A 15,761-nucleotide genomic window follows, 5' to 3' on the forward strand; every position below is an offset into this window, starting at 1 on the left:
TGTCAAAAATCTAAACAAGGTAACCATAAAAAAAAAGCAATTTCCTTTTGTAAAGTTCCACATGTGTTCATCCAGTGTATTTTTATCTTATTACTGATTTTCAATAAAATAACCAAAAGTGCACACTTATCCATTACTCTTTCAACTATCAACTCCTAACCAACACATGTGGATAAATTAGATAAAAGGAAACACTTATTGTTTAAATCATTAGTGTATACACAACAGATTAACCTGTAAAATAAGGAGACTGTGTGTTGAAATGAGGCTTTGTAAACCACTCTGCTTGAATCCAATGTTTACACTTGTTTGATCACCAAAGAAAAAAAAAGAATGCCATTTGTTTTTCTTCTTCACACAGATTTCTTTTAGACGATATTTTTAGCTTGACCTGTACATTTTTTGTCATTTAGAATTGACAGGTATAATACAGCTATTAAAACCTAAACTTAAAGAGGTACTGTTTATCGAATCAATCAAACCACATCACCATCTTTTGTCCATCTTTTGTTACTACAGTGGGAGAGGTCAACATTTGCACTGCAATTTTAGCATTTACTATATCCTGTTTTCTTCCATTTTGAATGGTCCCTTGAAGGTCCCCCAATCATCATCATCTCGCCAGAGGACACCACTCTCAACATGTCCCAGGATGCAGTTCTGCAGTGCCAAGCTGATGCTTACCCTTCAAACCTAACATATGAGTGGATGAAACATGGACAAAATGTTTACCATATTGAGTGAGTCTCGATTTACAAAATAATAAAAAAGAACTGAAGGTTTACAATTAAAAAAACACAATAGAGATTCTTCCAAATTCAATGACGAAACAATGACGATCTAAAAAACACTGTACAAACAGGTAATGATTTAAGCTAAACTCTTGTTTTCCCCCCTCTTTCAGATCTTTAAAATCCAGGGTGAAGGTTTTGGTTGATGGGACCCTTTTAATCCCTAACCTAATACCAGAAGACGCTGGGAATTACACCTGCATTCCAACAAATGGGATATTGACTCCACCTGCAGCCTCAGCGCATCTCAAAGTGAAACGTACGATTTAAACCTGCCTGAACAGCAAGTCCTTGCATTATATCAATCAATCAAACTCCTTTTTTTAGACCCTGCTCGTGTTGTACGGATGCCCAGGGAAACATACTTGCCCTCTGGCATGGAGGGGGTCATTGTGTGTCCTGTCCAGGCGGACCCCCCTGTACTGTTTGTGAATTGGACCAAAGATGGGAACAATTTAAATCTTGACAATGTAAGTTATAAGATGTTGCGCTGTGTATTGTAGTTCTGAGGCTGTTAATTAGAAGAAAGAAATGCTGCCAGACTACTTCTAGGATTGTTGAATGGTAAAATTAATAGCGAAAACACTAGAGTCAAAATTAATTTGAAGAAAAGCCAGCAATTTAACTAACATGGGACAAGTAAATAGACAACATTTAACCTATGTTATAGTAAAGAACACTTATTTGGTTTACCGTGTTATTTAAGAATTCCTACATTTGGTTATTATTGGTTTACCAATGCAGTTTTATTTGTTGGTTGAACAATACAGAACTGTTTCTAATCACACTTTTAGTGTGATTTTTAAGTAAAATGTTTGCAAAAATATCGACTTGATACTGTTGCACTTATTTGAATGTAAGCGATTAAAGAGACTCCCCCAAAACATGTCTTTTTTCCTGCTTTCTTTAATTTTTACCCTTCTTTCCTTATATTTTGTTTCTTTTGTTTCTTTTTCCTGGATTTTTACCCATTTTTCTTCTTTTCTTCTCAAGTTATCTTTTTGTCTTTTATTTGTTGCTTTCTTTAGTCTTTCCTAGCTTTTTACCTATTTTTTTCTTGATTTTTCCCTTTTATCTTCTTTTTACCTTCTTTTTTCCTTTCTGCTGTTTCATTTCTTTTTTCTCTCTTTTTCCTGTTTTCTTGATCTTTCCTTTTTTCTTTTTTCTCTTTTGTTTACTTTTTAATTTTTGTGGGTTTATTGTTACAAAATAATTGGTACTACATGGATGTAATCAACAAAAACAATCAAAATTTGTGAGCTCTTTTCAGTGAGCTGGGCCGAAAGAGTCGCTTCCCGAGAAAAAAGACGGAAACTTGCACAACAACGTTGATGTAGTCATGTAGGCAACATAGTCTAATTGTGCAGGTGATAATTAAAGTAAACCACACTTGTCTCTCTATATTTTAACGTGATAAAAACAATATATGCAATAATCATTTTTAGTTTAAAAAGGGATCTCCCCTATCCCATCTTCAGTCTTTTATTTAATCTGGAATAATATTCCTGTCGGTTTTAAAATCATATTTATGTTAACAAGTTTTAGTGTAGTCAATCAATGTTTATCCTGTTTAGCCCAAGACTCAAGGTGTGGTTTGAGCTTTGGCCCTCTGTGGTGTTGAGTTTGAAATCGCTGGTCTAAGGAATCTAGGTGTTTTCCTAAAAGGGTAAAGAAAACTGGCCAAAACAGGTCTAGAATGGGTTTTTCGTCCTTTGTGAATTCCAGGTGGAGTCAAATCAAAGAAAAGAAGACATTTGGTTTTCCAGGCAATGTCTTACTAACAAATCCTATTGATAATCGCTTGTCCTGTCTGTCATCTTTGTTGGCGCGCGTGTTCTGCCTGCAATGAGCAATGACAAAAGACATTGTTTCTTTTTAAGATTTCTATTAAATTTTCCTTTTACAAAGCTTTATTGATACAGGGAATAAGAAAATATTGCTCGCTAATTAAACATTTTTTATTCATCTCATCTCATTAGCCGTACCGCTTATCCTCATTAGGGTCGCGGGGGGGCTGGAGCCCATCCCAGCCATCTCCGGGCAGTGGGCAGGGGACACCCTGAACTGGTTGCCAGCCAATCGCAGGACATTTTTAATTCTTTCGATAAATTAGTCACATGACTAAATATTTACTACAATCTGTTTACAATCAAACTTTAATATTATATTTATGTCTATCTGGCTTTTTAACAGGGATTACAATATATGCTCTTACCTCTAATGTGAACTGAAAAGTAAGATCCTAGGCCTGCAGCCCGAAACCAACCCTTATATGGCCAAAATCACCATTCCCGATTGCTTACAAACAGATTATGCAAATTTGAGTTTTCTCCGGGCCTGATCGCTCATTCAAGTTAAATTGTCCGGGCTTTAATACCAGGTCAGGTAGGGCTAGATTTATTAGGCCCCCGTTTTAGCTCTAGCTCACATATATATATATTATTTTTTTTTGCATTTATCAAGTTCCCAGGCTGGATGGTGAACTCTGAGGGCTCGGTTTTCATAGCAACGGCAAACGACAACGCTGTGGGCATGTACAGCTGCACTCCATATAACAGCTACGGCACCATGGGTCAGTCTGAGCCCACCAAGGTCATTCTGCAGGTACACCAAGATCGCCCCCTTATTTTTCTTGCACAAGCAGACAAAGGCTATCTCTATGTTCCAGGATCCACCCACATTCCAACTGCCTCCTCGATCTGAGTATCTTCAGGAGGTGGGCAGAGAGTTGATAATCCCTTGTAAAGCCGACGGAGATCCTGCACCAAATATAACATGGAGCAAGGTGTGTCGTGTGAATTGAAATCATATTTGGTCCTGCTATTTGTAATCACATTTTAGTAATCATATTTTTTTATCAATACAGTCACGGTATTAAGGGGTGTGGCATTTTAAAATTTAAGGCCGCAATCCTGACTTTAAGCTGAAAGATGTCAGCAGAGTAAAACATAATGTATCTGCATTTTGAGGACACGTTTGAATAAACCTTTCATTTTTCATCTTTTGGGGGTTTGTTCCGCCCCGAACAGTAAAATTTATAAAAGGTAAAATTAGAGCAGAAAGGCACAATGGGGGAAAAAGCATAAGGACTCTTTGAACTCTGTTGGGCAATAACACCTACTTGATAGAGAAAATATTTAACTTTCAACTTTTTAAAGACACCTTAAATTACGCACCCCATCTTTTATTGTGTGCATATATAGTTTAACACATTTAAGCGGTGTCAATGTTATGTAAACAACTAAATATCGCATTTTGGCACCGGTGATCAGCTCTAACAAAAGGATCCTCATGAAAAGCCATGTTCCATCCATCCACCCATTATCTGCACCGCTCATCCTCAGTAGGGTCGCGGGGTGCTGGAGTCCATTCCAGCTATCTTTGGGCAGTGGGCAGGGGACATCCTGAACTGGTTGCCAGCCAGTCTCAGTGCACACAGAGATAGACAACTCACTTGCTCATTCACACTTAGAGAACTTTTGACTGGCCAATTAACCTGACATGCATGTTTTTGGAATGTGGGAGGAAACCGGAGTGCCCGGAGGAAGCTCACGCAGGCACGGGGAGATCATGCAAACTCCACACATGGAGGTCGATCTCATGACCTCAGACCTGCGCCGCCGTGCCGCCCTAAAAACAATGTTATTAAACAGAATTAATTTTTTTTTTCAAAGTATAAGGATAGAGTTCGTCACGAAGCGGGTCGAGAATCAGGAAGTTGGAACTCATTTGCGTAGACGATCTGTCACTTTAATTGAGAAAGAAAAGTTGTCCAACACACAAACGGACCAAAAACAAAACAAAACCGGCTCAAATGCAGGCAAAACTACAGACTAGGCATTTAACAGGATTAAACAGAACTTGCAGGAATCTCTCAGAATGTTACACCGAAGTGCAACAAAGTCCAACAAGCACAACAAGAATAAACAGTTATCAAACAGGCATGAACAGGTTTTCAACAAGGGTATACAACGATCTGGCCAAGGGCAGTTCCAAAAGGCGCGTTTAAGTACCCATAGGAGTAATCAGGAAATGCAGGTCAGCCGGTGTCAAGGGGCGGGGCCAGCTGGGCGCCATGATGGCCGTGCAGGACATGACAGAGTTATGTCTAAAATGTATGGAGTTCTAGCCATACAAATACGTTTTGCACAGAAAATGGACTTGACGGATATTTCAGAAATCACCAATTATAGTTCATGTTGACTACAAGTTAATGTTTGATGTGCTTGAAAAAAGTAGTACCGGTAATAGGAAAATAGTAATAATAGTGTATTTTGATGAGATCTCAAAACCACCGTATATGACTTTCTGCTCTATTTTTGCAAATCACTCGTTTTGTTACTGCCCAATTTTACAGTTATTTTGCTAGCGTTGGTCAAATATGTTGGATTATACATTGACTTGTAGGCTACATGCTTAAACACATTACCATTTCTTTACCCTAATCTAATACTATAATAGGGTAAAAACATTTAACGGTGGAGTGCGGCATTTTTTTAATTAATGTATTTTTTTACCGCATAAAACCTGGAAAATTTCGTTCGTTAAAAGGTATTTAGCTATGTTTCTATACATTTGATAAGCTCTTATTTTTTCAGTTGTGCTCCATGTATAGAGGCAGTTCTAACATTAAAGGTGGGGAGCGGCATTGAAAAACTTAGGGCTGTAATCATAACTTTAAGCCAGGAGAAGGCAGCAGAGTAACACATAATGTGTGTGCATTTCTTAGACACACTCAAAGTTTTTGGGGGGTGTCTTCTACCCTGAACAGGCCTGATAAAAGTAAAAGAAAAAAAGGAAAAAAAGGACATGGGCTTATTGAACTCAGTTGGGTATTGTTAACACATACTAAATAAAAAAATATTAACTTTTTAAGAACACCTCAAACTACGCACCCCACCTTTAATCTCTGTATTTGCCTTGCATCATATCACGTGAATCCTATTTGGAAATTTGGCAGAACTTCTCAAATATTGCTATGTAATTGCAGATCCGCTACAATATGTGGCACTGGCTCAGACATTCTTGATATCTAGTTTTCACTATAAGTATAAACTTTAACATTTGTCCCTTAAAAGTATATTTAAAGAAGAATTAATTGTACTATTTATTGTTGTGGTAGAAATTTGGAGGGCCGGTAAAACATATTTACTTTTTCCTGGGAGGGGCCGTTTGATATAAAAAATATAACAGAAACAACGTTTCCTGCAGATCATTGAAAGGTTTTAAAAGGCATTGAACTCATTATTATAAAAGTAAGGCCTTAATTGGCATTAAAACGTCTTAAATCCAATTTTCGAAAGTCTTAAAAATGTGAACACATTAATAAGACTGGTATTTGTTACAACTAAAAAGATTTAGTAAGATAGTAATTTATCATTATATAAATGCTTCATGAGTTGTTTTGGAATAAGTAGTTATCTGCCAGTTTTTACTGAGGATCCATAGCGTACTGTAAACATTATTTTTTTTTTATCGTTTTCCATGAGAAAAATTTAGAAGAGTGCAGTTTTTTAGAAGTGAAAAATCAAATATTTGTTTAAAATTGCCTCTAATTAGTGTGTGGGTTTTTTTTTTTTTTTTGTCGACTTGGTCTTAAATTTGATTTCGAAAGGCATTGAAAAAAGTATTCAAAAGTCTTGAATTTAACTTTCTTAAGCTGCAGGAACCCCGGAAATGACAGCATTGTTTACGGAAGGGTTGTAAATATCAATGCACTCCAAACACAATAATAAATAATAAAAAATCGATAAAGAATGTGTTTGACGTAGTGGTGCAGGGGTCCTTGACCTTTTTCAAGCGTCAAGCTACTTTTCTCTACAAATTAGTGCAAAGGGCACCCAGTCTGATATGAATTTCTAAAATAGAAATGTATCTCGTCCTACTTACCATGTTGTTACAATGTTATTACCAGGAAAACTTGTAAGAAGAAAGGAAGAACGAAAGAGGGAAAAGAAGGGGGGATGAAGAGAGCGAAGAGATGAAGATGAAGAGAAAAGGGAGAATGACAGATTAGGAAAAGGGAGAATAAGAGAGAGAAAAGAGAGGACAAGAGAGAGAAAGAGAAAGAATTAGAGGAAGAGAAAGACGATAAAACATAAAGACAAAGACAGAAGAATAGAGAAGGTAAATGAGAAAGAATGACAAAACGAGAAAAGTAGGAAGTAGTATTAAATTGACTCAGTGCAAAGATCATTTTGCTAGAAAATCACAATGACCCACCACTGGGGAGCTATTTTCAGAACAGGTCCGTGGTCACCTCAGCTGTCCTCGAAGGCACCACGTCGTTGGTGGTGTAATGTAGGCTGAATGCTAAAAAAAACATTTTTATTTCTCTCTTTCTCTCTCTATCCATCTATATATCTATTAATAGATCTATCTACAGTGCATCCGGAAAGTGTTCACAGCGCTTCACTTTTTCCACATTTTGTTATGTTACAGCCTCATTCCAAATTGTATTGATTTAATCTCTTATCTCAAAATTCTACACAAAATACTCCATTATGACAATGTGAAAAAGTTTTTTTTTTCCTTTTTTTGAATTTATTAAAAATAGAAAACTAAGAAATCACATGTACATAAGTATTCACAGCGTTTGCCATGAAGCTCAAAATTGAGCTCAGGTGTATCTTTTTTCCACTGATCATCCTTGGGATCTTTCTACAGCTTAATTGGAGTCCCCCTGCAGTAAATTCAGTTGATTGGACATGATTTGGAAAGGCACACACCTGTCTATACAAGGTCCCACAGTTGAGTGTACATGTCAGAGCACAAACACCAAGCATGAAGTCAAAAGAACTGTCTGTAGACCTGCGAGACAGGATTGTCTTGAGGCACAAATCTGGGGAAGGATACAGAAAAAATTCTGCTGCTTTGAAGGTTTCAATGAGCACAGTGGCCTCCATTATTCGTAAATGGAAGACATTTGGAACCACCAGGACTCTTCCTAGAGCTGGCCGGCCTTCTAAACTGAGTGATCGGGGAAGAAGGGCCTTAGTCAGGGAGCTGACCAAGAACCCGATGGTCACTCTGTCAGAGCTCCAGCGTTCCTCTGTGGAGAGAGGAGAGCCTTCCAGAAGGACAACCATCTATGCAGCAATCCACCAATCAGGCCTGTATGGTAGAGTGGCCAGACGAAAGCCACTCCTTGGTAAAAGGAACACGGAAGCCCGTCTGGAATTTGCCAAAAAGCACCTGAATGACTCTCAGACCATGAGAAACAAAATTCTCTGGTCTGATGAGACAAAGATTGAACTCTTTGGTTTGGATGCCAGGCGCCATGTTTGGAGGAAACCAGGCACCGCTCGACACCAGGCCAATACCATCCCTACAGTGAAGCATGGTGGTGGCAGCATCATGCTGTGGGGATGTTTTTCAGCAGCAGGAACTGGCAGACTAGTCAGGATAGAAGGAAAAATGAATGCAGCAATATATAGAGATATCCTGGATGAAAACCTGCTCCAGAGCGCTCTTGACCTCAGGCTGGGGCGAAGGTTCATTTTTCAGCGGGACAACGACCCAAAGCACACAGCCAAGATCTCAAAAGATTGGCTTCAGAACCATTCCGTGAATGTCCTGGAGTGGCCCAGCCAGAGTCCAGACTTGAATCCGATCGAACATCTCTGGAGAGATCTGAAAATGGCTGTGCACAAACGTCTCCCATCCAACCTGATTGAGCTTGAGACTTATTGTAAAGAAGAATGGGCAAAACTGCCTAAAGATAGGTGTGCTAAACTTGTGGGATCATATTCAAAAAGACTTGAGGCTGTATTTGCTGCCAAAGGTGGATCAACAAAGTATTAAGCAAAGGCTGTGAATACTTACGTAAATGTGATTTCTTAGATTTCTATTTTTAATAAATTCAAAAAAAGTAAAAAAAAAAAAAAACTTTTTCACATTGTCGTAATGGAGTATTTTGTGTAGAATTTTGAAATAAGAGATTAAATTAATACAATTTGGAATGAGGCTGTAACATAACAAAATGTGGAAAAAGTGAAGCGCTGTGAATACTTTCCGGATGCACTGTATATCTCTATATGTCTGTGTGTGTGTGTGTGTGTGTGTGTGTGTGTGTGTGTGTGTGTGTGTGTGTGTGTGTGTGTGTGTGTGTGTGTGTGTGTGTGTGTGTGTGTGTGTGTGTGTGTGTGTGTGTGTGTGTGTGTGAGAGATTTGGTATTTAGCTCACCTAGATGTTTGAACACATTTGCGATTTTACTCCTCGCCGGCAGGTTCACACATCTGTTTAATTGTACCTTTTTATTTATTTATTCATTTTCTTTTGTTTAAAGTTTAAACCATTTATAATTTCCCCACCAGATTGGCCCTATCCCCCGGTCTCCGTACTTTGTGCTAGTCAATGGTTCCCTCCTGCTGCAGCCTCTGAGTAAAGACCACCACGGAGGATGGGAATGCTTGGCCTCTAATCGAGTAGCAACTGTCAGTGCTGGCACTGTGGTCATGGTGCTGGGTAAGTGGCTTCATGTCAGAAACAGTACAGTGGTACCTCTATTTACGAATTAAATTCGTTCTGGGAATAGCTTTGTAAGCTGAACTATTTTTAAGTACATACGTCTTTAAATGGAATTGCGCTAATATGTTTCAAGCCCCGCAAAAGTATGATTATTTTTATAAATAGCTCATAAAAAAGCAACGGAACATGAAACATCCATCCATCCGTCCATTATCTGCACCGCTTATCCTCAGAAAGGTCGCGGGGGTGCTGGAGCCCATCCCAGCTATCTTCGGGCAGTGGGCAGGGGACACCCTGAACCGGTTGCCAGCCAGTCGCAGGGCACACAGAGACAGACAACTCACTCGCTCATGCACACCTAGGGACAATTTGAACCGGCCAATTAACCTGAAATGCATGTTTTTGGAATGTGGGAGGAAACCGGAGTGCCCGGAGGAAACCCACGCAAGCACGGGAAGAACATAGAAACTCCACACAGGAAGGTTCGATCTCTTGAACTCAGAACTTTACCGCACACGCGCTAACCACCGTCGGAAATGCGCGAGGCAAATGTCATCATAATGAGCGTTAGCCCGACCCGTCAACACTTTTTATCGGTGATTTATTTCCACAAGTTCTGAGACTTCATGGAATTTTGCCAAAACATATTTTATTTGAGCTGATGAAATGATGGCTGCGTCGTCTCTGAACTCGACAAAATATTTTACCGTTCAGGTACTTTGTAACCTGAAACCTTCGTATGTAGAGACATTTGTATATTTCTGTGTTGGGGTACCACTGTACTGATATGTAGCAGATATTGTAGGGGATATATGTTTGTGTCTCACAAGAGTAATCTGCTTTTGTGTTTTTGCTCAGGTACCAGCCCTCATGCTGTGTCTACAGTGTCTGTAAACACAGAGATAAATCAAGCCAATGTTTCCTGGGTGCCGGGCTTTGATGGTGGATACACTCAAAAGTTTACTGTGTGGTAAATAACATACAGCATGAAAAGTGTGCTTGCAATATTTCCCACAAAAAAAAGTTAAACATTGATTTTATTCCTTCAGGGTCAAACAAGCATCCAGAGGTAAACACGAATGGGCTTCTTTACCTGTGCCCACATCCAAAAACTACTTGCTGGTCACCAGTCTTGTGGCTGCGACTAGTTATCAATTTAGCGTCCTGCCACAGAATAAACTTGGTTCTGGACCGTTTAGTGAAATAGTTACTGTTAGGACGCAAGGTTTGTTAATATTTTGTGTTTTTGTAGTGGCTTGGACCTCAACGTGTTTTCTCCCCTCAGCTGTGCCCACAGAAGCCCCAACTGTCATCACTACATGGCTAACCCTGGAACCTCCCATTATGTTGTCTGCTAACCGGACCAGACGAGGTGTTCTCCTTCATTGGTCCCCTCCTGAGAGTCCATCTTCTCCACTGACAAGTTTCGTGCTACAGGCTCGCCGCAATCAGGGCCAGTGGGTGGTCCTTAACAGCAACATCAGTGCGAATGAGAGTGAAGTTCTTGTACAAGGACTGCTACGTGTAAGATGGATTTTGCTGTATTTGCTGGCTCTGGGATCACTGTTGTGAACGGAGATGATTCTTGATTCACGTGCCAACATTTTAGTTATATTAAAATTGGATTTGGAGATATATGAAAGAATGTTTTAGATTATCAAATCTTCCTTTTGCTCAGGACTCCAGCTATGATCTGAGGTTGATGTCTCGCAGCAATCAAGTGCGCAGTGAACCAAGTGATTTTGTCAGTATTTCTACTCAAGGTAAGTGACAGATGTTGAGAAGTTGTTTACATATATAAAACTAGTCTGCTAACCATGAAAAAAACTATCACAATATTTTGGTCTAACAGGATTTAAATTATTGAACGATAATGTACATTTCTTCAATGTTATTGTCGACAAAATCAACATGTCTTCCCTTTGACTGTAATATTTTTCATTCTCAAAGAAAATGTGTAATATTTGATACATTAAGACACATGTGCTAAGGTTAAGTTGAAGTGTTTTTTTAATTTTAACTCGTCACAGTTTTCAAGCATTCCCTACTTATTGTATACAATTTTATTGTATATGGGGAGTGGCAAGCCGTGCATTTCACACCTAGGCCCTCAGTAGTGCTCCGTCTGAATCAATCCAACCCTCAATAACTATTTCATGGCTATAAAACATGTACTGCAGCTACAGCTGCGACACGTATTTAAAAGCATGCAAAATTACCTTAGAAAATTGCAATACTATTTCGGGATATAGCCACATTGTACTCACCAAAGATAAATGTTTTTGTGTACACAATCCATCTTCGGTTCTTTCCCCAAGTGGATTTCAATTTTTCTGTCGTACAGATCCTCCATTAAGTTTCAGTTCCATTAAGAAGTTCTTTTCTGTCGCCATCAATGCTAATGCTGAAAGTCAAGCCTGTCCTGTTGTAATTCTGGCGTACGGTTTTATTCGATTTAGGACTGAAAAAGTATGTTCAATAGAAGCAGTTGACACGCTGATTACTTGTGTTCACGTTTTCATTGTGATACTTCCATTGCTGCCCCTGACTAATCATAATTTGTGGAACCGGTTTCCCAAGACCCGCTAGCAGAGGAGCACATTGTGCAAACAGATTTGAAATCACCCTAAAAAAATATGTTCTCATTACAAGTGACACAGTATTAGCAGTAATTAGGTCATTTTTAATATCCTAGTATTTTGTCAAATAGGTTATCAGCTCAAGCGCAATTCCGAAATATAACATCTGACTTGAACATTTGTCTTCTATCTAAATGGACTTCAGGGATGGATATTTACCCGCTAAGCCCTAGCTTCTTGGAGCTGCTCCCTGCGCCTCTCCTGGCAGGTGTAGCCGGCGGCATCTGCTTCCTTTTTATGGCCATTGTGCTCTCGTTGGTAACGGGTTGCTATATGAGAAGCTGGAGACAGCGTCGGCGTAGGAAAAGACAACAAGGTAAAACATGATTGCCAATTACCACACGGTAAATGATACCCTAAAACAAACAAAAAATATTTGTTTTAATAGATTTCCCATCTGCTTTACAGAAGAGCCAGTCTGCCGAGTAAGAATGCAATTTAGTTCATTATAAAATAATTACAGTAAATTTTGATATGGAACACGTCTAAAAAATTCTAATGCAAAATTATTATTTTCTTTGCATTGTCCTTTTTCCACCATTAGAGGTCGCTCTCCTCCACGCAGCCCAGACAGTGTCTTGAAATTAAAGCTGTGTCCACCGATTCCTTTCTTCCCCTCGTCGTCCTCGCATTATGACCGCTCGTCTTTTGATAAAGGCAGTCGAGGAGAATACCAAGACCAGCGCAAACAACTTTTGGCTAATTCATCTCCACCGCCACATTACACACTCTTTGAGAGTCACCTGGGGTCCCAGGATCCTTCTCCAACATCCTTGGAGTCTATTCATAGAGGCCCTGATGGACGTTTCATCATCCAACCTTTGATAGAGAATTCTAGTCCATCCAACAAGAAAAATCTCAAGGACATATTGCAAAGCAACGGTGGCGCGAGTGGCTCAGGAAGCAACCGGACATCGTTTCGGGACTCCCCAAAATCAAGTCTCCTGAGTTCTGACAAGGATGAGAGGAAGGACTTACCTCTGACTGTGGATTTCCTGGCACTCACCAGGTCAGCCTCCTCTCCTGGGAGAGTACGCAGCATTGCCCGAAACTTCTCCCGCCATGGCTGCTTTAACTCTGACGAAGAGCATGGCTCAGAGAACCTACTGGAAAGAGCAAGCTTCTATTCTGACAACAGTGAGAAAAAAATAAGTGATCCACTAAAAAGACATCAGATGCCAACCTGCACTGAAGACCTTTTCCCCATTTTGTCTAGGAGAACTTATATTTTGGACCTAGAGACAGGCCGACCACAGAACTCAGGCTATCAGCCAATGGCCAGTCTTCTTAGTGATGAGAGCACGCTTATTACTCAACTGGACAGTGACCTGGAAAACGATAGCATCCAAAAGTGCATGCACCTAGCCAAAGAGAGAGAGGAAATTGAGCGTGAGCTAAAACACCTCAATCGTAACACCCAAGACGGTGGGAAAAAGAGTCCTACGAGTAGAGCACCCCACTCAGAAGAAGAACCTGTATGGAAACTGCAAGATGTAACCCTACGACAAAAACACAAACCCTCAGGCCACACTAGTCGGGTTGCAGACTATCGACGGGCGTGTTACTTTGGGAGCACAAGTAGCCCCACAGAGAGGGTTCCGACTGCTCACGTTGAGTGGGACATTAGCCCTGTCACAGCCCAAACCAACCTCATTCCAGCAAAGAGCCGCTGGACGACGGCATCTGCAGTATTTCCACAGATAGATCCTTCACATTTGGGCACAGAAACGACAGATTCGCCTATGACACACAACACTTCCCTACCCATGCCTGCGACGGATGCAACATTTGAAAATTCTCGAGTTAGACTTTTAGCGACGTCACCCAGAACCAAGTCACTAAGTCCTCGCAGGGATTCAGATGTATGTATTAAGTCCGTTACAAACACCCTGAGGGGGAATGTTGGTGTTGGTGGTGCTCCCTCAAGGTCCAGGAATTCATATGCCTATGGGACTCGGAATTGGGACTCTGGGTCTCCAAGTCCTTTGATGTACAGTAAGCAGTCTGTAAGTCCAGATTTCACTGCTTCGACATCATACGCAGCTGCAAGAGATCACGGCTCCGCTGGTGTTTCAAAACTACCCAATGAGCACCACGTTAATCCAAATCCCAAGGGCAGTCCTCACCGAGGCAATAATGACCGTCAGAGCTTTGGATCAGAAGGAGAGGCTATCCGGGCCCGCTCCAGAAAAAGTGACAAATGTTTTTTCTCTGATAGTCCCAGCCCTGTGTCAACATTGACTCACGTTGAAGAAGCTGAAAGTGATCAATCCCAGTTGTCAATCCCTCAGATGTCACGATCCTTCAAGGCCAAGCCAGCTGCATCCCCTCCTCAAATGTCGTCGCTGCAGACAAGTGCAATTCTGGAATATCTGAGCCTTCCGGGTTTTATTGAAATGAGTGTAGATGAACCTGTAGAAGGAGGGCAGGTTACAGATACAGGTGAAAAGGTTTTGGATCAAAAACCTTTACTATCCATTGTAGCCAAGCCTGATGTAGTCCCTAAGAATTGGGAGGTTCATGTTCATGAAAGTCCAGAAGCAGATACGAGTAAAATGAAGGGTTGTTTTCAAACTTCACCAGAAAAACTTGACTGTAAGCCACAAGTTGGAGCAAGGGAGAGTCTACCTCGAGTAAGATTTCCAGATGACCTAAGACCACTATCGCCTGCTCCGCAAAAAACTAGCAAACAACTTTACAATGAAAAAACACAGATTAGAGGCGAGACTAAAACTAGCGAGTGCAGATTGGGTTCGAGACCAGCTCACACTTTGCTCAATGCTGCAAAAGGCATGGTAGACATAGTTTCAAAACATACGTCGAGTTTTGTGGACAATAAAGAGTCTTCATCAGAGGCATCCCCAAGACATGGATCTCCGGGCAATAGGACCAATAACATTGCGCTGCGAATAAGTCAAGCCCCTTTGCCATTTCTCAAGAAATCTGTAAGCGTCGGCCCTTGTAGAACACTCTCAGGTATGGGACCCTCCCAACCTTTTCTTAAGAAATCCATCAGTTTTGGCTCCCCGAGATGGGAGCACGTCGAGAGCCCAAGAACGTACATCTCAGAGCAATGTTACTGGGATGAATTCCGCAACCCAGACGTCAGAGTCAAGTCTTACAGTCTAGGTCGCACCCCTTCTTCTTTTCTCAGGCCAGGTCCTTCCTGGAGAGAGTACGTCCCACTGCGGCGTCCCACCATAGGGAGCTTGGAGAGGCCTCGATGCTCACAAAGATCTAGTCCCTCCTACTTCCCTCCTAGCATGTACCCACCCAGAGAAAGCCCAGTACCTCTAATTTCAGAACACTGCGATCTACGAAGGCAAGGCACGGTTTTCCCTGAGTCCTCAAGGTGGTCCCCTTCTAATCCAGAAATGCTTAGATCTACTCAGTATCAATATTTTCCTATTCCTGCCAGTGTCCCAGTCCCCAGTCATCAGCCGTGGGCAGGACCCAGACCTGAAAACATGAGGCTGATTGACCCAAGAGTGGGTCTCCCGAGATCATATTTGCCCCGGGGCATCAGCTGGCCCTCACCCTACTCCATGCCTTTTCCTCAGAGGGAGGGGGAATCTTACAGACAGGGAGAGAGAATGATGAGACGATTGGGTGAAACGGAGCCTCGAGAGGTCAGAGAAGGAGGGAGGGCCAGCTATGCCAGTCAGAGCAGTGGTCGGGGAAGCTCCGGTCTCTTCCGCCAGTCAATGTCCATCACGCCCACGCTGCTAAGCTCCCCTGAAACCACAGAGGAGAGTGAGCGGTACCGAGCTCACCTGGATCCACCTGAGAGGAAATCAAAAAGGTGAAACATTACCTCACCGGTAAATGAGCAACAGTTAAGACATGGTGGAGGGATTGTTA

The 15,761-nt window shown here is 41.1% G+C and overlaps 1 protein-coding gene and 1 long non-coding RNA gene across 4 annotated transcripts in view; both read left to right on the forward strand.

Moving 5' to 3' along the window:
* Positions 1-15,761, forward strand: part of LOC148364968 (uncharacterized) — a 253,508-nt gene that overhangs the window by 71,869 nt on the left and 165,878 nt on the right. The window lies entirely within an intron of this gene.
* Positions 1-15,761, forward strand: part of igsf9b (immunoglobulin superfamily, member 9b) — a 70,589-nt gene that overhangs the window by 47,448 nt on the left and 7,380 nt on the right. For all 3 annotated transcript variants that reach the window (XM_088335330.1, XM_088335332.1, XM_088335331.1), the window contains exons 7-19: positions 599-740; positions 905-1,050; positions 1,119-1,261; positions 3,255-3,395; positions 3,460-3,576; positions 9,108-9,258; positions 10,120-10,231; positions 10,311-10,486; positions 10,547-10,785; positions 10,940-11,024; positions 12,046-12,216; positions 12,289-12,325; positions 12,445-15,702. In XM_088335330.1, the coding sequence (XP_088191456.1) occupies positions 599-740; positions 905-1,050; positions 1,119-1,261; positions 3,255-3,395; positions 3,460-3,576; positions 9,108-9,258; positions 10,120-10,231; positions 10,311-10,486; positions 10,547-10,785; positions 10,940-11,024; positions 12,046-12,216; positions 12,289-12,325; positions 12,445-15,702 (4,918 nt within the window). The remainder of the gene's footprint in view (positions 1-598; positions 741-904; positions 1,051-1,118; positions 1,262-3,254; positions 3,396-3,459; positions 3,577-9,107; positions 9,259-10,119; positions 10,232-10,310; positions 10,487-10,546; positions 10,786-10,939; positions 11,025-12,045; positions 12,217-12,288; positions 12,326-12,444; positions 15,703-15,761) is intronic.

Source organism: Urocampus carinirostris, chromosome 5, assembly GCF_059441175.1.
Source record: "Urocampus carinirostris isolate Australia breed hairy pipefish chromosome 5, RoL_Ucar_1.0, whole genome shotgun sequence".
Lineage (NCBI taxonomy): Eukaryota > Metazoa > Chordata > Actinopteri > Syngnathiformes > Syngnathidae > Urocampus > Urocampus carinirostris.